This window comes from Trachurus japonicus, chromosome 17 (assembly GCF_045865225.1).
Source record: "Trachurus japonicus isolate A0001 chromosome 17, Traja_1.0".
Taxonomy (NCBI): Eukaryota; Metazoa; Chordata; class Actinopteri; order Carangiformes; family Carangidae; genus Trachurus; species Trachurus japonicus.
Genome location: NC_140923.1, coordinates 12,124,313 through 12,146,447, shown reverse-complemented (window position 1 = coordinate 12,146,447; position 22,135 = coordinate 12,124,313). Strand labels below are relative to the sequence as shown.

At 42.5% G+C, this 22,135-nt stretch overlaps 2 protein-coding genes across 2 annotated transcripts in view; both read right to left on the bottom strand.

The window, feature by feature from the left end:
- LOC146970208 (uncharacterized) overlaps positions 1-15,340 on the bottom strand; it is a 168,299-nt gene extending 152,959 nt beyond the window's left edge. The window contains exon 1 of the mRNA XM_085805906.1: positions 15,248-15,340. The gene's annotated coding sequence lies outside the window, so the exon portion shown is untranslated. The remainder of the gene's footprint in view (positions 1-15,247) is intronic.
- On the bottom strand, positions 8,483-15,335 carry LOC146970209 (uncharacterized). The gene is made up of 14 exons (XM_085804427.1): positions 15,248-15,335; positions 14,634-14,737; positions 14,052-14,267; positions 13,084-13,199; positions 12,488-12,621; positions 12,178-12,323; positions 11,562-11,768; positions 10,966-11,076; positions 10,324-10,465; positions 10,057-10,151; positions 9,631-9,837; positions 8,911-9,018; positions 8,544-8,685; positions 8,483-8,493 (listed from the first exon to the last, which is right to left on the bottom strand). The coding sequence occupies exons 2-14, from the start codon at positions 14,733-14,735 to the stop codon at positions 8,483-8,485; spliced, it is 1,737 nt and encodes a 578-aa protein (XP_085660553.1). The 5' UTR covers positions 14,736-14,737; positions 15,248-15,335.
- Positions 15,341-22,135: the final 6,795 nt, after the last annotated feature.

The following is a 22,135-nucleotide window of genomic DNA, read 5'->3' as shown; positions in this document are numbered from 1 at the left end:
ACATCGGAGCAAACTTTTAAACAGCCGTCATTTGGATAAACTGGCCGTATATTTGGAGTCTTAACAGTTACTTTCTCGCATGAAAAAATATTAAAACTTAATAAAGTTACACAATTACAGCGCTAGAGTGAGAAATAAAACAGCTTTTAGCCTGTTTACAGCTACTGCTACCGGTTGCCGTGAAATGCATTCTGGGAAACTCGTATACTGCATACTGTGATGATAACGGTGTCGGTCTGCTCAAGTAGCATACTGAATCCCACATTCAGTATGCAGTATACAGTACATATAACGCAGTATGTAGTAGGCAGTACGGTAGTATGCGGTTTCGAAAACAGCCACAGTCTTGTAGTATAGAGGAGGGGGGGGTTTAAAGGGCAAAGGTGAGTCCAAATCATCCAGCCCCCCCCCCTCTCTCTCTCTCTCTCTCACAAAAAGAAAACAGGTAAGGCAAATCACACTTAAGGTTGGGTCCCGCAACACTCCACTAGGCAGCCAGGGTGATGGAGTGGGCACAGCAGTTCATTCTCATGAGCAGAGAGTAATGTGGCTCAATCGCCACACAGTTCAGTCACTGCACAACTGCAGCACACCAGGTTTGATGGGTGAGTCAATGAGAGCTTGATTGCTTGTGTATTGATTGCAGCTGGGGGCGGCCATCTTGGTGCACCAGGTGCTCTCCATGGGGAGCAGTGGGCAGTCGTGGGCTGTTCGGTCATACAGGCGCTTGTTCCTGGCGGCAGCCCCTGCTATAGTTCAGAAACCCGTTGATAGGCAGAGTGAAGTCGTTGATGGTGTTGGCTCACCCACTCTGACGCACTCGGGGCTCCATCCGGCTGTCCTGCGCCTAAGAGCAGATCAATGGGTAGGCGCACTTGCCTCCCGAACATCAGGTAAGTGGGGGCATAGCCTGTAGTGCTGTGAACGGTGTTATTATAAGCTTGCAATAAGGAGGGGAGATGATCCACCCACCTGTTCTGTTGTTCGGCTCCCAGGGTCCCCAACAGGCTCAACAGGGTCTGGTTGAACCTCTCGCACCCTCCATTCCCCTGTGGGTGGTATGGCGTGGTGTGGGTCTTCCGGCACCCGTAAAGCTGGCACAGCTCTCGAATCAGTTGCGATTCGAAGTTCAGGCCCTGGTCCAAGTGCAGGACCTCAGGGCACCCAAAGGGTTGGAACACCACACCCCACAGGGCCCTGGCAGTAGTGGAGGCGGTCTGGTCCGTCGTGAGGATGGCCCAGGCATATTTTGTAAATAGGTCTGTGACCACCAGGATGTTCTGGTAGCGATCAGTCGGCCGACTTAGGCTCAAAAAGTCCATGGCGACGATGTGGAGGGGGGCCTTGGGCAGCACGGGGACCAAGGGGGCTTTACTATCTCGCCTTGCTTTGAAGAGCATACATTGTGGGCAGCCTTGGATGTATGTGTTTACAGACATCTCCATCTTTGGCCAGTAGAAGTTTCTCCTCACCAGAGACAGTGTCCTCTCCCGGCCTTGGTGGCCCATCTGTGTGTGGTAGGCCCCTAGGAGAGACTGGATCTGGGGTTGCGGCACAACTATCTGAACACAACATCATGAGTCACTTCATCGTGCACAGAACAACAGGTTGAGACTGTGGCCAGGTCATTGTCGTTCCCCTGCAACTCCCTCCAACGGTGTGGGTCCCACCCCCAGCTAGCAGAGACAACGTCATTGCTCAACCCTGGTGCTTCCACCACCCCTACCAGAAAGCTCATCAGGCCGAGTGGGTGGAGTTGGGGCTTGGGAGACTGCAGCTGCAACAGGGATCCTGGAAAGCACATCAGCATTAGTATGTTCTCGCCCTGGTCGATAGCGTATCTCATAGTCGTAATTGGCCAGCTGTGCCACCCAGTGCTGTTCCACAGCTCCCAGCTTGGCTGTCTGCAAATGGACAAGAGGATTATTATCGGTCACCACAATTACCTTGCTGCCCCATAGGTAATCTTTAAATGTTTCACTCGTAGCTCACTTCATGGCCAGGAGCTCCAGTTTGGAATCGTTCCTCTCTGCTGGGTGAAGGCTGCGGCTCGCATATGCGATGACTCTCTCCTCCCCCTCCTGTTGCTGGGCCAACACTGTGTAGTGGTATGAGGCACCGCTGTTATATTGAACACAGGGTTCTGCTGCACAGACACTCGTTTTAGCCTAGAGTAGTAGAGTATAAAAGTAGGCCGTGTCCCTCTTCCTGACCTCTTGCTTCCTGCTTCTTCGGCCTGCCCACTGACAGGTCGTTGCATTGTTGCTCGCAGCAGAGCACAGGTAGGCGCACTTTAGCATGCTGTTTTGTACATTGGTGAGCGTTGTTTTAATTTAACTCAAACTGTAACTCCTTAATAGATCCGGCGTCTCCGCCGCGGTCGAGGCGACATAATGGGTCGTTAACTGCCGCCGACCGGCGCGTAGGTGAGTCACTGAGAGTTTCTGTTTTTAAACGCTGTAAGCCAGGTGCTAAGTTTCTTTTCGCTCCTCTCCCTCTAACAGCCAGCTGGTTGTATGGCGCGTGGTGGCCTACTCCCCCCGCCACGCCGACCCTCTTCACCCCTCTCCCTCTTTGGAGGGGACGCTGAGTGACCGGACTGAACCGGGTTTTTTGGACGCTAAAACTAAGTAAGAAGAGCACTATCCGTCATGGATATTTAGCCACGGCTACATGCTACCGCTGCTTCGCTGCCAGTCTGCTGCTACTGCTTATCTGACAGTCTACTGCTACTATATTTCTGCCCTCCTTGCTGCTTCGGCTTGGTTCGGGGTCCTGTCGGCCGACTGACCGACTTTCTTCCTGTGACTGATCCTGCTCCCTGCTGCTACTACGCGTGGTGCCGGTTGGTGTGTGTGTGTTTGGCTGCCGCTCGTGTGCGCTGCTACGAGCTCTACCAGGACTTTCAGCCACTCACCTGGACTGCATGTGTATGTGATGTGTGTTGCAGAGGCCGAAGGGCATTCTGTCCCACTCAAAGAGCCCAAAGGGGGTGGTGAACGCCGTTTTCTCTCTATCTCTCTCCTCCATCTGCACCTGCCAGTAACCACTGGCCAGGTCTAAGGTGGAGTACCAGGCAGCCTGCGTCAGGGTGGTGAGTGAGTCCTCTATCCGTGGAAGGGGAAAAGCGTCCTTCTTGGTTAGGCTTACATTTACGAACTGATCATTAAACGAACAAATCAGAGGTTACTCAGCAGTTACTCAGTACTTGAGTAGCTTTTTCACCAAGTACTTTCTACTCTTACTCAAGTAAATATTTGAATGGCTACTTTTTACTTTTACTTGGGTAATATTATTCTAAAGTAACTATACTCTTACTTGAGTACAATTTTTGGCTACTCTACCCACCTCTGTGTGACCCCCGTTCAAGATTTATTTTGTATGCACATCACGTTTTTGCTGTGTGAGTGGGATGTTCTCCTTTTTCTTTTGGACTTCACCTTCCCCCTTTTGACCCCTCCTCCGGCCGGTAAGCCTCAGCCAGTAACCCCCTTCTCCTGGGCCTCCTGTGTTTATTTAATTTCATTTTTTCAAACCTTGTCATCAATTTTAAATAAAATTTTGTATGTGATCATTGAACTCCGTCTCCTACCCTCCCTGAGTGAACGAACCTGAGTGTCCTTTGATAGGTGATAGTCGATCTTTAGTACGGGTCCTTGGGCCCTAACCCAAGGTGGCGTTGTTGGCAACAAATTTAGTATATAACTTAGTATAAATAACCCTCGCATTGCCACAACTGCACCCAACCCAGTGTTACTTGCATCAGTGTAGAGAACAAAGGGTTGTGAGAAATCAGCATAGGCGAGGATTGGAGCCTGCAGCAGCTCAAGTTTGAGCCTTTGGAAGGCTGCATCACACTCAGGGCTCCATGCCATAGGAGGCGACCCCCGACCCCGAGGACGGCCATTTCCCACCAGGAGTGCATTCATGGGCTTGGCAATTTTTGAAAAGTTCTTGATAAAGCGCCTGTAGTGCCCCACAAATCCCAAAAAAGCCCGCACTTGCCTGACTGTTTTGGGAGGTTGCCACTCTTGAACTGCCACCACCTTGGCCGGATCTGGGGAGACACCATGGTGGCTGACACAGTGCCCCAGAAACTTCACCTCCTTCCGAAACAGCTGGCACTTTTCTGGCTGCAGCTTCAAACCATATTTCTCCATGGCCTGGAATACTTCTTTGAGGCGCCGGAGGTGGGAGGGGAAATCTGGAGAGAAAACAATCACATTGTCAAGGTACACCAAGGTGGAATCTACTCTCAACGCTGCCCCCTCAAACACCTCTGCATCAACCTCTGAAAGGTGGCTGGAGCATTGCAGAGGCCAAAGGGCAATCTGTCCCACTCAAAGAGCCCAAAGGGGGTGGTGAACGCCGTTTTCTCTCTATCTCTCTCCTCCATCTGCACCTGCCAGTAACCACTGGCCAGGTCTAAGGTGGAGTACCAGGCAGCCTGCGTCAGGGTGGTGAGCGAGTCCTCTATCCGTGGGAGGGGAAAAGCGTACTTCTTGGTTACGCTGTTGAGCTTCCGATAGTCGACGCAGAACCCCCAAGCGCCGCTCTTCTTCTGCACCAGCACTATTGGAGCTGCCCAGGGACTGCTGCTCTCCCGAATGATGCCCCCATCCAACATGCCCCGCAACAGTGTGCGAACCTCCTGATAGAGGGTGGGGGGCACAGGTCAATACAGCTCACGGGTTAGGGCTGCATCACCCGTGGGGATCTGGTGTCGGACAACGCCTGTGCACCCGTAGTCTTCCTCGTGGGTGGAGAACACATGTTGCCATCTGGCCAGGAAGCATTGCAGCTGGCGTTGCTGGTCCTCCTCCAAGCCATCCCCCTGCAGAGACTCACAGCACAGATGTTCAAGCATTGTTTCACTGGTTTTATGCTCCACCTGGCCAACCTGCATAATGCCCACCTCAGCCACCCCTGGACTTACTTGGTTAAAGCAGACATCACCATTTTCTTTCAGCTGCTGGGGTCCTACAGCCGTGACACGTGCCAACCTTGGTGACGATGGAGGTTGATGGGATAGGGTTTGGTGTTTCGGACCCTCACAGGCACACGGCCCCTGTGCACAGTGGCAACGGCTCGGGCAACTCCACCATCACCCAGTTATCCGGCCCATAAAGCCGGGCGGGCAACCTAGCCCAGACAACTGCTTTGCTCTGGGCAGGGATGGTGAGGACATAACGGCAGGCGACCCGGGCATTGTCCTCGTGATTTGCCGAAGTCCGGGCAGCTTCAATCCTTCGGCAATCTGCAATGATGTGCTCCCATTCTTGATTTGCAGTAGACTGCATTTTCCGGGCCTTTTAGTTTTGAAATAGCGCTTCCCAGCAGGCGGAGATGACGTTCATGCCTAGCAGGGCTCGGTGGGCACCCAGGCATTGATCCCGGATGATGACAGCCCCCCTTTCTGGTACCCTAACGCCCTGCACCTGGAAGTCAGCCATGACGTAGCCAATGTATGGGATGTCCAGTCCGTTTGCACCCCGCAAGGTCAGCCATGGCGCCTCTGCCCCCTGTAGTTGTTGGACATCAAACAGTTCATTACACAAGCCTTGTGAAAACAGGGTAACTTGAGAGCTAGTATCAACTAGGCATCTGACCTTTTTTCCGTTGACATATACCTCTACAATAGGGCACTGGCCCACTAAAATGTCCTTGGAGAATGGCGAGGGGTCAGTTGGAGGGGCCCCGGCCACTTGACCCACAGTGGCCGGAGAAGCTAAAAACCCTCTTGAGATGCACGTCGAGGCGCACACTGCCTGTTGATGTGCCCTGCCTTACCACACCGGTTGCATATAGGCCTACCCTGGTCATCCCACTGGAACCTCGAACCAGAGGGTCGTTCCCACTCTCGTGCACCTTCTGAGTAGGACCTCTCACGGGGAACAGGCGGGTCAGGCGGTCGGGTTAGATGGTCGGCTCCGCCGTAACTCGTCCAAGAGGGTCTTGGAAAGCTCAGCCATCTGCTCGTTCACGTCCTTCATTATTTCTGCACGGAGTTCCTGTTTCCAGTTGGCTGTGGGTAGGGGGGTGGGGGCACTGGCACTGCTGGCAGCCATACACATAGGCGTCGTCTCTAGCTGGTCCAGCTCCAGGGCCAGGGCCTCCTTCTGGATGTCCTCAAAGGTCAAGTCTGGGTTTTGGTGAAGTTGTAGTCTCAGGCCTTGGCGCATTGGGCCATCACGAAGTCCCATAAGGAACTGGTCTCACAATAACGTGTCTCCATCACCAAGTCCGTGTTCCCTCCTCTCCTTCAATTGGGTGAAGAGCTCTCAGATCTGTAACGAGAAAGAGCAAAGAGATTGTTTTGGCCCCTGCCTACGATTAAAGTACTGAGCCGTCAAAGAGAGCTGTTGGGGTGTTATCGCCATAAAGCTCAGCCAAAAAATCAAAAACAGCTTTGGGGGTATTGCGCCTATCTTCTGGTGCAGCCTGGACCTCCCTCTTCACCTCACCCTCTAGTGACCCAAGCAGGGTTGCAGGGTCGGGTCTCTCTCTCTCTCTCTCTCTCTCTCTCTCTCTCTCTCTCTCTCTCTCTCTCTCTCTCTCTCTCTCTCTCTCTCTCCAATACCTGAAGGTATATCAAACACACCCACACACAGCTTGTGGCCCAATCGCCACACAGTCCAGTCACTGCACGCCTGCAGCACATCAGGTTTGATGGGTGAGTCAATGAGAGCTTGATTGCTTGTGTATTGCAGCTGGGGGCGGCCATCTTGGTGCACCAGGTAAGTCCTCCCCTGGGACTCTGGAGGCAGCCATCTTGGGTACACCAGGTAAGTCTTCCCTTAGGAACCTCCCTCCCCCATACTTTGGTTCCCCATAGTCACCCCGTGACAACAGTCTCAGTTATGTGTTGAACCAGATAAAAGAGTCAATGATGTGATGCATTGAGCAGGAGTGAATCATAGTATCAGCTTTATTATCATTCATGTCGTCTCGGCCTCTGATGTTTCACCTTGTCACAGTACATTTACATCAAAGCATTAGACCTGATTTGACTTTAGTTTTGTTTTGTTTTTTACCTCCGTGATGTTGCTTGTACCTCAGTTGAGGATTAAAATTGTTGGATTGTTAGATAATATGTACTTTTAAAGCATGTGGGACTACAACATTTTTTTTCTACAAAATAAAGTTTGCAAAATACCATATGAACACTTCGTTTTTAGTTTAAGCTTAAATTAAATATCTGGTACAAATACAGTGCAAAAATATATTTAAAATGTCCAAACAGGTACAGTAAATCAGTAAAACAATGTTTATACACACACACAGTTTGTCAACACACAGTGTCTTCTTCTGTGCTTAACAATTTTGGACCCAAAATGGACCCAGATCATTTTCAAGACCTGATCCAACCTGAGGCGGACCAGAACAGAGAACAGAGAGAGAAACTACAGATCGTCTTATGATGGGATCACAGCAGCCATGACACCCTTCAACTTATCAAACCCATGACCCATGATGAGCACCGGAAAACACTCACAAACACAACTTATGCTTTAATTTAAACGCTGTAGACACTCGGGCTTCATCTGTGCATCGGTCCAACGCACACTTCATCTTCATCGTGTCAAACAGATCACAACTTTTCCTCCGGACTGTTTCAGGCAATCAGCTTCAGTGCGAGGACGCTGAGCAGGAACAGCAGAGCTGGTGGGAGGAGAGACGAGAGACGTTTGTCAGCAAATGTTTGTACAGTTGTACAGTTTGTACAGGCTTTGCAACAGAAATGGTCACAAAGGAAAAAACAAACATAATGTGGTGGTTCAGTGACATGAGTTCTGGTTTTTATTTGTGCCTATTTTTAATCCTAGAACTTTCCTTTAATTATCAATAACATATCAGCTCCCAAAGCATCTGTGAAATAGTGTCATCCTGAAAGATTTACTCTTCATTTGGTACAAAATAAAAGGCATTAATACACAGACAGCTGGTTGCTGGTTACTGTGTACCTGCTTGTTACGGGTACAGGAAATCTAATAGAATGGTAAATGGTTTGTAAACAAAGAACATGTTCATGAATTTCCTGTTTGTTTGTTTTTTTGTTTTGTTTAGACTTTCTCTATCCCCCTTATAATAATAATGTATTAGTAAATAACAGCTTACTATCTATAATAATTCTTGGGAATTTATATGGAAAATTTCCAGGATATGAGCCATAAAGTACAGGAATATTATTATCCCTGCTATTCATCTCCCTCATATGTCCAACATTTGAAACAGAGTTTGTTGGTAAAGGTTTGGTGTGTGTGTAGTAGTTTACCATGCGAGTGAAGGAGTCCGCTGGCTCCAGCGGTGGTCATTACGGTGGTCGGTGCGGGGGTGGTCTCTGCTGTGCTGCTGGGGTCGGCAACATTCAGAGGGTTGCTGGTCTCACGCACATTGAACGCACCGATCGTACCTGAAGAGTAAAACCAGGAGTTAGCGACAAGTCTGAGTCATAGTGGAGTTTCACTGCATTTTGATTGAATTAATTCAAAGCTGAAATATAATGTGAATCAGTAGCAATGAGAAAGCTTGTGTCCACTTACTTCCATTGACAGTGCCGTTCCCCAGGAGGATGACGAAGGTGGTGGCGTGGCTGTCCCTCAGGTTGGTGGCGTTCACCATCGGCACTACAAACTCACACCGGATCACACCGCTTTGCACCGAGCTGAGGACACCTGACACCGCCTGGGAAGGTGAGGTGACATTACAGTTAGTTACTGTGAGCACAAATAAGATGCCGCTCAAGTTTAATTGGTCCACTCTGACCCAAACATGAACTCTAAAGTGGATTTTGCAAGTCAGATTTTTTTTTATCATTTGATAAACTTTCTGTTCATCTTCTGTTTCCTATAAAGAAGTCGTTTTTCAAATGCATGGAGCATAAATTAAACACATCTGTTAGGACCTCACCCTGTTGCTTGCAGTAAGTGTATTATCCGTGTTGTTTCTCTGCATTACTCTGAAGAAGACAGAGTTGGAGGATGCGTTTTGAGCACAGATGAAAAGTAGTGTGGTGTCCTGAGGGAAAAAAAGGGAAGAACAATTAGACTTTTGTCACTGTTGGGGAGACAAAAGGCAAACTACAAAGTCAACAAGTTGTCTTAGTTTAGGCTTGGAAAGAGTCGAGTTTTTCTTGTTCTGTATTTACCGGTGGTGACTGTTGGTTACCTGCCTTCCCTGTTTGCAGAAACGTAATATTTTTGGTTTCTATGTGATATGTTGATCATTAACCTGGTACAATCTGTCACTTAACCTGCAAACTGTGGGACAGTAAAACAGGTTTTATGTCTTTTATCCCTGTTCGACTGTGTGAGGGCAAACATCCTGGAAGAGATGTTTGACTGGACAAGACACAATATCATATTTGACCCATTTCCTGAATCTAGACTGTTAGATTTGGTGAGGACGAGGTGGTCTGACCTCGTGTTTGCCTCTTTTTGGAGGATTCAGCCCCTGATTTCTGGACCATTACACAGTTTATCTTTCTGAGGTCGTGGTGGGGGACTTAATTCAGTTCATCAGTATATTCCAGATTATTAAACCTGACTATCTGAACTTTGTTTTGCTCTTTTAACAACACAGACTGAGTGTAACATGAACATTATTGCAGCTTTGTGTGATTTTCTTTACCTCAGATGCGTTGACGGTCAGTCCCAGAGCGACGTAGCCTGTTGACTCTCCTCTGAGCTGGATGGTCAGGTTGGTGCCGTTGGGAGGCATTGGGGTGCTGGCATTCACTGATCCAAACAGACAGGAGCCATTTCCTGCAGGATCACAGTTGTCTGGTGTCTCCACACACACTTTAGTGATTGCACACCCGTCCCGAGTGATGTTCACCTGGTGGTAAACACAACACACAGTTACTCCCACTGAGCTAATGTGCTGTTTTTGTCTCTTTTTGTACCAAGAAAATAACACGTTTCTGATGGTTTGGTTTGACTCAGAGGCTTATTTCTCTCTATAGAGTGTGAATATTGCAATTATGCATTTAAAGTACCAAAGTTATTATAATATTCCAGAGCTCTACAGCTACTAAGAAAATAAAGGTGAACCAACCGTTGGTGCTGGTGTTACTGCTGGCTCTGTGCTGGTGGGGTCGGCAACATTCAGTGGGCCGCTGTTAAAGCTCTGGTTGAAGGAACCGATCATACCTGAAGATTAAAACCACAAACAGTTAAGAGTCTGACAGCAGCAGTGTGGCTGAATTTGAATCAAAGGAGATCATTTGATTTCATTTGGATAATTTACAGCTGAAATTTAATGTGAATCGGTAGCAATTTCAAAGAGACAGTAGTGAATCGCGAATCTCTTGTGTCCACTTACTTCCATTAACGGTGCCGCTCCCCATGACGACGGAGAAGGTGGTGACATGGCTGCTCCTCAGGTTGGTGGCGTTAATGCTGGGCGCTACAAACTCGCACCGGATCACGTTGTTTTCCACCGAGTTGCGGATATCTCTCACGTTCTGGGAAGATGAGGTGACATTAAAGTTAGATACTGTGAGCTAAAATAAGATGCAGTTCAAGTTTAATTGGCCCATTCTGAGAAATTGACATTATTTTTGTTCTAAAGGTGGAATTTGTGATTCTTGATTGAAATCACAAAATGATTCAAACTACTCTCCAAATTGGTGCGTTCAAGTGCTGCTGGGGAAATCTGATGTACAGCATAGCATTTTGCAGGTCAAATTTTGTATCATTTGATTGATAAATAGTGTAAAAAATAAAGTTAGTTACTGTGAGCAAAAGTAAGATCAAGTTTAATTGGCCCATTTTGACCCAAACATGAACTCTAAAGTGGATTTGTTTTATAATTTGATTGATGAATGGTGTGAAAATAAAGTGAATCATTATGTCTTCATGTTCAAGATAATAAATATACTTTCTGTTCATCTTCTGTTTCCTATAGACATGTCGTTTTTCAAATGCATGGAGCTTAAATTAAACACATCTGTTAGGACCTCACCCTCTGGAGTGTAGTGAGCGTATTGCTTGTGCTGTTGCTCAGCACTACGCTGAAGAAGAACGAGTTGTTGGCAGATGAGTTTTGACCACAGATGAAAAGTAGTGTGGTGTCCTGAGGAAAAGAAAAAGAGAAGAACAATTAGACTTTTGTCACTGTTGGGGAAACATAAGGCAAAATACAAAGTCAACAAGTTGTCTTGTAGTTTAGGCTTGGAAAGAGTTGAGTTTTTCTTGTTCTGTGTTTGTTACCTGCCTTCCCTGTTTGCAGAAACTTAATATGTTGGGTTTCAATGTGATATTGGTCATTAACCAGGTACAATAAGGGGAATCTGTCATCTTAACCTGCAAACTGATTTCCAGATTGTTAAACCTGACTCTCTGAACTTTGTTTTGTTATTTAACATGGTCTTTTTCTTACTTAATGTCTTTATCTTTTTGTAATAATACCAGCACTTTTAACATCTCCCTCAGTCTGATTGGGTTTTTATGAGGCCTTGGAGTAATACCAGTGAGGATCTTAATAAACGAAGACTGAGCCGAGTGTAACATGAACATTATTGCAGCTTTGAGTGTTTTGTTTTTTGTTTTGTTTTTTACCGCAGATGCGCTCGTGGTCAGTCCCAGCGCAACATAGCCTGTTGACTCTCCTCTGAGCTGGATGGTCAGGTCGGTGCCGTTGGGAGGCGTTGGGGCGCTGGCAGCCACTGATCCAAACAGACAGGTGCCATTTCCTGCAGGATCGCAGTCGTCTGGTGTCTCCACACACAGTTTAGTGACTGCACACCCGTCCCGAGTGATGTTCACCTGGTGGTAAACACAACACACAGTTAGTCCAACTGAGCTAATGTGCTGTTTTGGCTCTTTTTGTACCAAGAACTGTACTGTCTTGTCTGTAATAACATCTATTGCACGTCTGTCCGTCCTGGGTGAGGGATCCCTCCTCTGTTAAAAGGGTTTTCTATGGAGTTTTTCCTCAGTCAATGTGAGGGTCTAAGGACAGAGGATGTTGTTACGATGCCATGTAAAGCCCTTTGAGACAAACAGTTTGTAAAAACAGGCTATACAAATACAATTGCCTTGCCTTGCCTTGCCAAGAAAATAACACGTTTCTGATGGTTTGGTTTGAATCAAAGGCTAAAACCTGTTACCAGGACCAAAGTTATTATAACATTGCGGAGCTCTACAGTTACTGAAAAAATAAAGGGGAACCAACCGTTGCATTGGAAAATGTCAGTACTGGTGTTGTTGGTGCTGGTGTTGTTGGTGCTGGTGCTGGTGCTGGCTCTGTGCTGGCGGGGTTGGCAACATCCAGAAGGCCGCTGTTAAAGCTCTGGTTGAAGGCGCCGGGCACATTTGTAGCTGTGCAAAACCAGGAGTTAAACAGTGAGAAGTCTGACAGCAGTAGTGTGGCTGAATCTGGATCCAAGGAGGCCATTTGATTTAATTTGGATAATTTACAGCTGAAATTCAATGTGAATCAGTAGCAAGTAGTGAATTGCTGCAGATCTCTTGTTTCCACTTACTAGCATTAAAGGGGCCAGTTCCCATGACGATGGAGAGGGTGGTGGCATTGCTGCTGCCCATTTTGGTGGCGTTCACCATGGGGACTACAAACTCGCACCGGATCACGTTCCCTTCCACCGAGCCACGGATTTCTCTCGTAATCTGGGAAGGTGAGGTGACATTATAGTTAGATACTGAGCTAAAATTAGATGCAGTTCAAGTTTAATTGGCCCATTGCGATAAATGATACTGGAAAAAGTCAAACTGATACAGATAGCTGTAGAAGATGATTGTGATACATAATCTGCCATCATTTCTGTTCTTAAAGCTGAATTTGTGATTCTTGATATTGCTAAAGTGATTCAAACTACTCTCCAAATTGGTGCGTTCAAGTGCTGCTGGGGAAATTTGATGTACGGACCAGAACCTAAACATGAACACTTTGAAAAAAAGTGGATTTTGCAGGTCAGATTCCTTTTCTCTTTGACAGATGTTGGAGTGACGTGTCAGAATACACTATGATCCACACACCAAGTAAGATCATATCTGAATGACATGTCTAAAATGTGCCTACTATTACACATGCTGCATAAATGAGACAATATGTCTGTAGGACCTCACCCTCTCTGATCCAGATTGCGTCATATTTGTGTTGTTTCTCTGCACTGTGCGGAAGATAATTGAGGTGTTGTCTGTTGTGTTTCGAGCACAGACGAAAAGCATGGTGATGCCCTGAGGAGAAAAAAGAAGAGAAGAACAATTAGACTTTTGTCTCTATTGCGGAAACAACAGGCGAAATACAAAGTCAACAAGTTTTCTTAGTTTAGGGTGAGAAAGAGGCAACAAAGAAAAGACTCAGTCCGGTTCTTCCTGTTTTGTATTTACCTCTGGTGACTTTATTTATTTTTTCCTACTTCCCTGTTTGCAGACACTTAATGTGTTTGTTCATAATGTGGTCTCAGACTCTCACAGTCATGGAAATGCTTTCGTATTGCACAAGCTATGTCACATGCCAAGATGAGATACATTGGTAAGTTAAATAATGTAAGACTGCCCTCAGGACTTGAACACTGAGAAGTTTATGTCAATTTACTCACATGTACCATGAATATAGACATGTTGAATTTGTATTAATAGTTCAGAGTCATCTTTGAATCATTTTGTCAATTTAAAAAGAGGCTGGATGGTTTAATTTATTATAGTTTAGCAAAACCAAGAAGGAAAAGTTGATGGATATTAATGAAGCCAGTTCACTTTATTTTATCTTTATTAGCATTTGAAGCTACAGGAACAATCTAATCTAAAACTAACTGCATTTATATGCTACTTTAATTAAACAGTTTATTATTAATTATTAAACTTGGCTACTTGTTCTTTGTCTTGTACTTCTAACATTGACTTATCTTGATTACTTCATATCTTTATTTGTTTTTCATACAAGATCCTGTGATCTGGTTCAGTATTGTTTGTATAATACCAGCACTTTAAACATCTCCATCTGTCTGATTGGGTTTTTATGAGGCCTTGGGGTAATAACAGTGAGGATATTAGTGTTTTTTTTGTTTTTTTGTTGTTTTTTTTTACCTCAGATGCATTGACGGTCAGTCCCAGTGCGATGTAGCCTGCTAACTCTGCTGACTCTCCTCTGAGCTGGATGGTCAGGTCGGTGCCGTTGGGAGGCATCAGGCTGCTGGCATTCACTGATCCAAACAGACAGGTGCCATTTCCTGCAGGATCGCAGTCGGCTGGTGTCTCCACACACAGTTTACTGACTGCACACCCGTCCCGAGTGATGTTCACCTGGTGGTAAACACAACACACAGTTACTCCCACTGAGCTAATGTGCTGTTTTTGTCTCTTATTGTACCAATAAATAACATGTTTATGATGGTTTGATTTGACTCAAAGGCTAAAACCTGTTATGTTTCTCTATGCAGCAATGTGGGGACATTTCGACAATATCATCTGTGACTCTGATGAAACTTTCCTAAATTGGAGGGGAAAAAAATAATCTGGATGATGGCACTTAATCTTAATCTAATTCCCAAATTCTAACTGATAAATCTGTAAAAGTGGTCGTTAAGTGAATATTGCCATTATGCGTTTAAAGTGCTAAATTGCGGGGCTCTACACAGCTGACAACTGAGAAAATAAAAGTGAACAAACCGGTCCAGGTGCATTGGAAAATGACAAATGAGCCGTTCCTTGGACGCCTGGCGCCACAAAAACCGTCAGTGCAGCAACAAATAGGATCAATCCTCGCTCCATCCCTGCAGGCAGAAACAAAGCGGAAAGGAAAATCAGAAATATCCAATAAACAAGATTCAATGATGAATCTTCTGTCACAAAACTTTAGAGTTATTAAAAATTAATCAAGATATTGATGCTTTTTGAAAATTACACAGCATTAAATCATCTCAATTAAAATTATTGAACCTTGAGCTCAATTTTTAAAGAAAAATTAAACCCTTTTTGTATTTTAACTTTTTTGTTGGTTTGTTTTTTATATGGACCCAAACAAAAAGAGTTTGAATCATTGTTCCTGGGTAGAGTTAAGAGTACAATTTACATTTTTATAAAGAATTATGATCAAATCCAGGAAAAAAAAGGAAGAAAGACAGCGTCTTTCAAATAATACTTGAATTATTTAATTGATAATAAAACAATGTAAATAAATAGAATATAATATATATAACAATGTACAACAATTCAAAATAAGTAATTTAATTTAATTTAATAATCTAAACGTATTCATACGGTTGAAGAAGCGAGGGACCTACCTGAGATGTCAAAGTCAAATGCTGAGTAAAGAGACTGTTCCTGGTCGAGCTTTTCCTGCTGAGTGAGTTTGATTCCTGTGGAAACACCTTTTATCTCCAACGCTTTGTGCTGATGCAGCCGATGATGATGATGATGCAGGGGAGGGGCAGCATCCTGAAGAAGGTGTGGCCTTGGAGGAAATTCACCTGACTACCTGTTCTGCAGGGGGAGAAGGTCACAGGGCCACATCTTTGTTAAAGGAAATACGCCTCGTGGCTCCGTCAACACAAAGCACTTCCGACAAGAGTATTAACAGAGTTTCATTTCACAGTATGGATAACTGACCGTGATTGTTCACCCACCTTATACACTAACAAATATATGATAAATAGATTAATACGCAATCTGTCTATATCATTAATCTACTTAAACACAGGAATGAGGTGATACTATAATTAAATCGGCTTTAATAAGTAACATACAGTGATTTAATAAGTAGTTACAGCTACATTATGAAGTAGTCGTGACCAAATAACAATTATAACAACACTTTATTTACGTCACCTCAAAGATTGATAAATTAATCAGGACAACATGAACATGAACATTAATTGAAAATAAAAACACAGTCTGGATGTAAAATGTATTCATTATAATAATAATAATGATGGTAAATCAACTTGCTGTCATTCAAACACTGACACTGACACATTACAATGCATTTTTCCATAGCATGTGATGCCACCACTGACGTCAGACCACCGTCATGATGTCTGGAGGCATTTTAATTAGAGCCAGCAAACATGACAAAGTAACATTCTTGTCATGTTTACTTTGCCTTCTTATGTTTCTGTTTGCGGTTTTCCAGTAAGTAAAACCGAAGCTGAAGCTAAAGCCGTAAGACTGGTTCAACAGCATCTTCAGGTTACGGTTTAACTGCAGTTAATACTAATATTAATAAGAGATCATCACTGTACTATAGAAATACATACAGGGCTTTAACAAGTGAAGCTGAAAAGGCTCTGAAACTGTAATTAGTCTGAACTCTCTCTCTCTCTGTGTCCCTCTCTCTCCCAACACCAGATCAAATTTCCTTTGTTCATTAAAACCGGAGAGCGAGCAGGAGAGAAACTCTGTGACATCAGGCAGAAACCTCCATTATCTCAGCACTGCCTATTGTACTAAACAGAAAAAAAGTCAAAGAAAACCCTCAATAGACAGTTCGAGACCCGGTCTTCCCTCCCGAGGAAACTAAATCTCTAAGGCAGGGGTGTAAAACATGCGGCCCGGGGGCCAAAACCGGCCCAGCAGAGGGTCCATTACGGCCCTCAGGATGAATTTGCTAAGTGCGGAGAATTACATAAAAGACAGAAGAGGCATAATATTGTTGAGATTGCACATACCTTTATCAAGAAATTTCAGGTTTTTCATAATATGTTTTGTAAAAGGACAGTTCGTTAACTTAATAATGTACTAAAACAAAGGGAAAATTCAAAGTTCTTTTATTTTTTAAGAGGTTATCATGCTATTATTTTACTGGCCCGGCCCACTTCAGATCAAATTGCGCTGTATGTGGCCCCTCAACTAAAACGAGTTAGCCCTCAGGTGTAGCCTACTACTGGAAAACCCACCTGAGCGAGCTGTCAGCCATGTTCTGTTGTTGTTGTTGTTATTTAAAGTGTGCACAGTGAGCACAAAGGCCTGGAGCTATGAGCTGCCACAGCCCAGTGAAAGCAGTGAGTAAGCATTAAAGGGTTAAATTCTGTCCGTCTTCAACTGTTTTGTCTGTAAAGACCTGATGTGGAATGTAAATTTACTCACGGCGTGTACTTAAACAAATGTTTACCTGAGCACGACCAGACTTTGTACTCACACGGCATGCCTGTACTCTTCAGGAGAGGATGCTACACTCACACTTCAGTACACACTATTAAGCATTAATCAAGCATTAAATACTGAATTATTCATTTATAACACATACAAGTACAGTTAGTGCTTATCAATGATGAGTAAAACATTTTTAACTGTGTTTATAAACTACATATTAATGAGTATTCATGTGTTATAAATGTGAACTTAACTAACGCTTAATAGTGTGGACTTATTATAAAGTGTTACCGTTCATTTTGCTGATTAAATTATCTGTACTTTCCCTCCTGTTTGATATGAATCTACTGTTACTGTACGTGAAACATGATTCCCATCAGGCAGTGTTTATTTTCCCCCTCACATACTTCCTTAAGAACAGGCCAACATGCTTTTTAACACACATTTTATTTGGTTTATTTAGGTCAACCTGACCTATGATGTCTAATTATGTGTTTTTCTGTCATATAACTTCCTTATAGCAACAATAACTCCACTAAATGTTTTTTGCAAATTTAACTAGTGATCACTTGTTTTGTTAAAGTTTTAGTTTTATTCAAATTTATAACATCAGTGACGTTCAAAACAGTAAATCTTGTCAACTTATACATACACTCGGTTGTAACTATAGCCCAAATAGTTAAAAATGTATTCATTCATTCATATTTTCAGAATCAAAATCTTTTTTTTTTTTTTTTGAAAATGAGGTTTATTGACCATTCAGTGTGATGTTCATTAAAAAAAAGGTGCATTTTATCATTACTGTTGTATAAACTGTCGAACAGAGAACAAACGTTTTGATTGTTGACAGTAAGATAAGCAACGTAAAGATGTGAAGACAGGACTCGTTGTGAATGAATCTATGTGCGAGTTTCTCAATGAGACGTTCACACATCTGCCCAGGTTGAGCATCACTCATTATTATTCACCTGGACATGAGATGAGACATGAGACATGGTTCAGTTTTACACGTGTTGTGTGTCTTTCTGGTCATTTTGTGTCTTTTGTGACACAAATAAATAAACGTTGATTACACCCCGAGTCTCTGGTATTTGCAGGTTGCGCAACAACAACAACAACGATGATGAAGACGACAACGATGGTAATGATGAGAAGTCATACCTGAAAATTCTTTCCGTATACGTACATTATCTGGAAGAAGTTAAATGCGTTGTCTTTCCTCATTCCTCAGAGCATGAGAAAGAGTTGCTCAATAAATATTTTAAATGAATCGAGAGAACACTGGGTTTATTGTTTTGTTTTCAGTATCACCTGCGTCAGTGTCTGCATCGAGTGACATCTTTATTACCTGTTTTATTTTCTCACATGCAACTATGAAAATGTATTCACTGGGTGTGGTGAATGATACATAACAAACAATATGTGGATTGAGTTTTCAATTCAAAAAAACAAAACATAAATTTGAATAATCAGTAAAAGCCCCATTGATTTATTTATTCTGTGTATCTTGAGTCTTTTTTGTTTAAATTATTTACTATTACACTTTTTTAAGATCTTGTTTTTATGTTTATTGGTTTACACGTTTACAATTAATAAGAGATGTGATGAGGAGCTGTGAAAAAACTGACAAAAAAAACTAAACAAAGGCAGAAAAGAGATGAAAAGGGAAAATGTATGGCAGCCCGTTTCTGCCAGTGAAAGAAAATAGATATCCTCAAGGTACATTTAGGCGTAATTATGAGACAAAAAGTCAAAATTACGAGATAAAAAGTAATAAGTATCAGATAAAAACTCAAAATAGTTTCAACTTTTCAACCATACTATGTTTGAAATATCTGTCTTCTAATGTAACTTGGCTTTTGACAGATTTGATTAGTTGCTTGGTTAGTTTTCATTCACACAATGAAACCTGAGGAACGAGATGCAGTACTCAGGTCTTAGTAGGCTACTATAGTAATAAAATAAATGAACAATAATTAATAGCAAACACACTACAATAGAAAAAGTCTATATAGTGAATAAAAATATATTAGATTTATAGATGTGAGCTCAGTTTGGCAGTGTGGAGCAGTTCAACATTCACAGTCTTTAGATGAAATGGAGTGAAAGTTGGAAGTTTCCAAGCAAAGAACAGATACTGGAGAATTTACACTACTCACAAAAAGTTTGGGATATTGTACTTTCAGATGAACCTAAAACCTTTAACAGGTGAACTTAATTTGACCTTCTCTAAACTTCTGTTCAGTGTTTCAGTCCTTATTATGTAACATGTTGTTTTCTAACAAGGTCACAACAACAAAGTGTCTGATCCATTACCGTAATTGGCCGAATGACGACTTACTGACGTATGAATGAATGAATGAATGAATGAATGAATACTTTATTTCAAACATGTGAATAACATATTACACTTGAAGCACTAGTCAATAAAAAACCTTGTATGTTTGAAAAGGAATAGGAAGAAGCATTAGCTTATTAATTCCTATCCCTTCTCCACCTAGAATCCTAGGTTATCTTACGTATGGACACGAGAGTGGTTTTACACACTGTTGTCGGCTTTTGTTTCAATAAATTGTCATTGTTTGAGATACTTCTACTGTACTTAAATTGATAAATATAAACATATGGTTTTATTTCTGGTTCGGTAACTGTTGTTCAGTTCTTGTTTGGAATAATTGTAGAATGGTGTTGTATATTTATTAGTATCATTACACTGGAAGAGGAAATAGGTGATCTGCAAGTGCACAATAGGTGAGATGGGTCGGCGTTACAAGCTTATGGCTTCAGCCTATACCTTTTCGGTTAAATTTAAAGTTGTTTTGTTTTTTATGTTGCTTTGTACTGTTAAATAAACTAATCTAATCAATCAATCAATCAAATGTGGTTTAATATCACTGGTGCATGAACTTTTTACATTTTCCATAAATGGCGACTGAAAGTCAAATATCCATAAGAGCACAACGCTCTAGTCAATGTTGTTGTTCGTGCCTCTAAATGGTTAATATCCTACACAACTCTGGATAAACAGAGAAGCAACCTGGAAGTAGTGTCAGTCTGACACTAATGGAAACATTTAATTTCACAACTAATATATTAGGAATAAAGAAACTATCAAATAAATCGTGGCTTCGCTCTCTGCTGCCCCCAGGTGGGGATCGGAGGGCGACAGAAAATCTTTGATCCTTTCTTTTGTTCTGTATTTTCAAAGTTACAGTGATGTTTCTGTTTGGCACTGAGTAATTGAATGAATGAATGAATTTATTTATTTCGGTATATATCAAGCTTATATAACCGAAAGGTTGTAGGTTGAAGCCAAAGCTTATATACCCCTACCCCTTTTACCTTAGAAAATCAAAATAAAATAAAATATATATATATACGCATTAATACAATAGGATCAGATCACAGACATTTGAATTACACAGCGCATAACCCAAAATAGTACAAAATCATTGAACTTAATTTTCCATACTGTAACGAGAAATGATGTTGTTCTTATAAAGTTTTTTAAAGCTGACTAGAGTACAGCATAATTTAATATTTTCAGGACAATTATTCCAGATGTTAACCCCTCTAACAGAAAGACAGTGATTTTTTACAGTAGTTTGAGTCTTTGGTTTCTCAAATAATAGTGGTCTTCTCAGGTTATAACTGGAATCCTTCATTTTAAACAGATTCTGGATATCTTGAGGAAGAAGTTTATTTTTTGCTTTGTACGTGTTTGTATTGTAATGTAATCAACTAAGTCCCTGAATTTCAAAATGTTCAGGCGACTAAATAGTGAGTTGGTTGGCTCACGGAAAGGTTTATTACTGAGGATTCTTATAGCCTTTTTTTGCAATAAAAAAATAGTTACCATTGTTTTGGATAAAAAGAAAAAAAAACGTGCGTATTTTTACTGTGAAAGTGACTTATTCCACTTCGTGTGTCACAAGACTTGTCAAGAAATTAAAACAGAACAGCATCTTCTTCCAAAAACTTATAATAATTTATTTGTTCAATGAGACACCAGCACCATAGAAAACAATGTTTACCCCATATACAGTATATATTTAAAAAAAAACATAGACAAAATGAAAATATAAAACATTTAACAGTGGGAAAAAGTCCAAAATCCCCAAATGCTTCGTTGCACCTGAATCTGACGTCTGACCTGAGACAGCACAGGTGCAACGAGGAGGCGACGCCTGTTAAAGTGCACGAGAGACTGAGAGACGTCTGTAACAGCAACAGGAGATTTCTCATGACATTATTGTTGGTCCGGAGTCGTGTTTGTACTCGCACACGTCACACGGACATTTACACAATAAAAACCACTGCTCCATGAGATGACATAACACACACACACAGTATGTTTATAAGAAAGGCACAATGTGAACTTTAAGAGCCCTTTAAGTTTTACCCCTGAAACACCAGAAATATAAAAAGGAACAGTTAGTTTACACCATTTATCAGAATTAATCACTTTTAAATACAGCACATCTGGCACATCTGTACATCATTATCATTCGGCACTGACACAACACCAGGAGCATCTTATATGAGGATTTTATATCATTTCAAGTCTTTGTGAGTAACACACACTGATAAAAAGTTCATGCTTTGGCAAATTTCAGTGATATCTGACTTTGATGTGTGTGTTTATAATATATATTTAAAGATACTTGATAGTTACATATAATCTTGGACATAAAGGGTTTTTAAAGGGCCATGAATTAGATTTTTGGCTTCATTTCATCCAGGATTTAAAAGTAGCAGCTTCCTCCACAATGCAACATAATGGAGGCAAATACAATTATATGTGTGTGTGTGTGTGTGTGTGTGTGTGTGTGTGTATCGTATTAAAGTATCTGTGCTGCTCTCAGCTCTGAACAAACAACAAATACATGTAAAACTTTAAAACAGCAGCTTCTCTCTCCAGAAACAACGTCCCCAATTTTCTCCCGGCTACACACAACCGATCGGCCCATCAACACGCGGTTATTGATCCGGGCCGATTGGTGCGGTTGGAAAACATTATAATCGTCTTATTTCAAAATCCCCATCACCTACTTTTGTTTTTTTTTTCAACTTTCTAACTA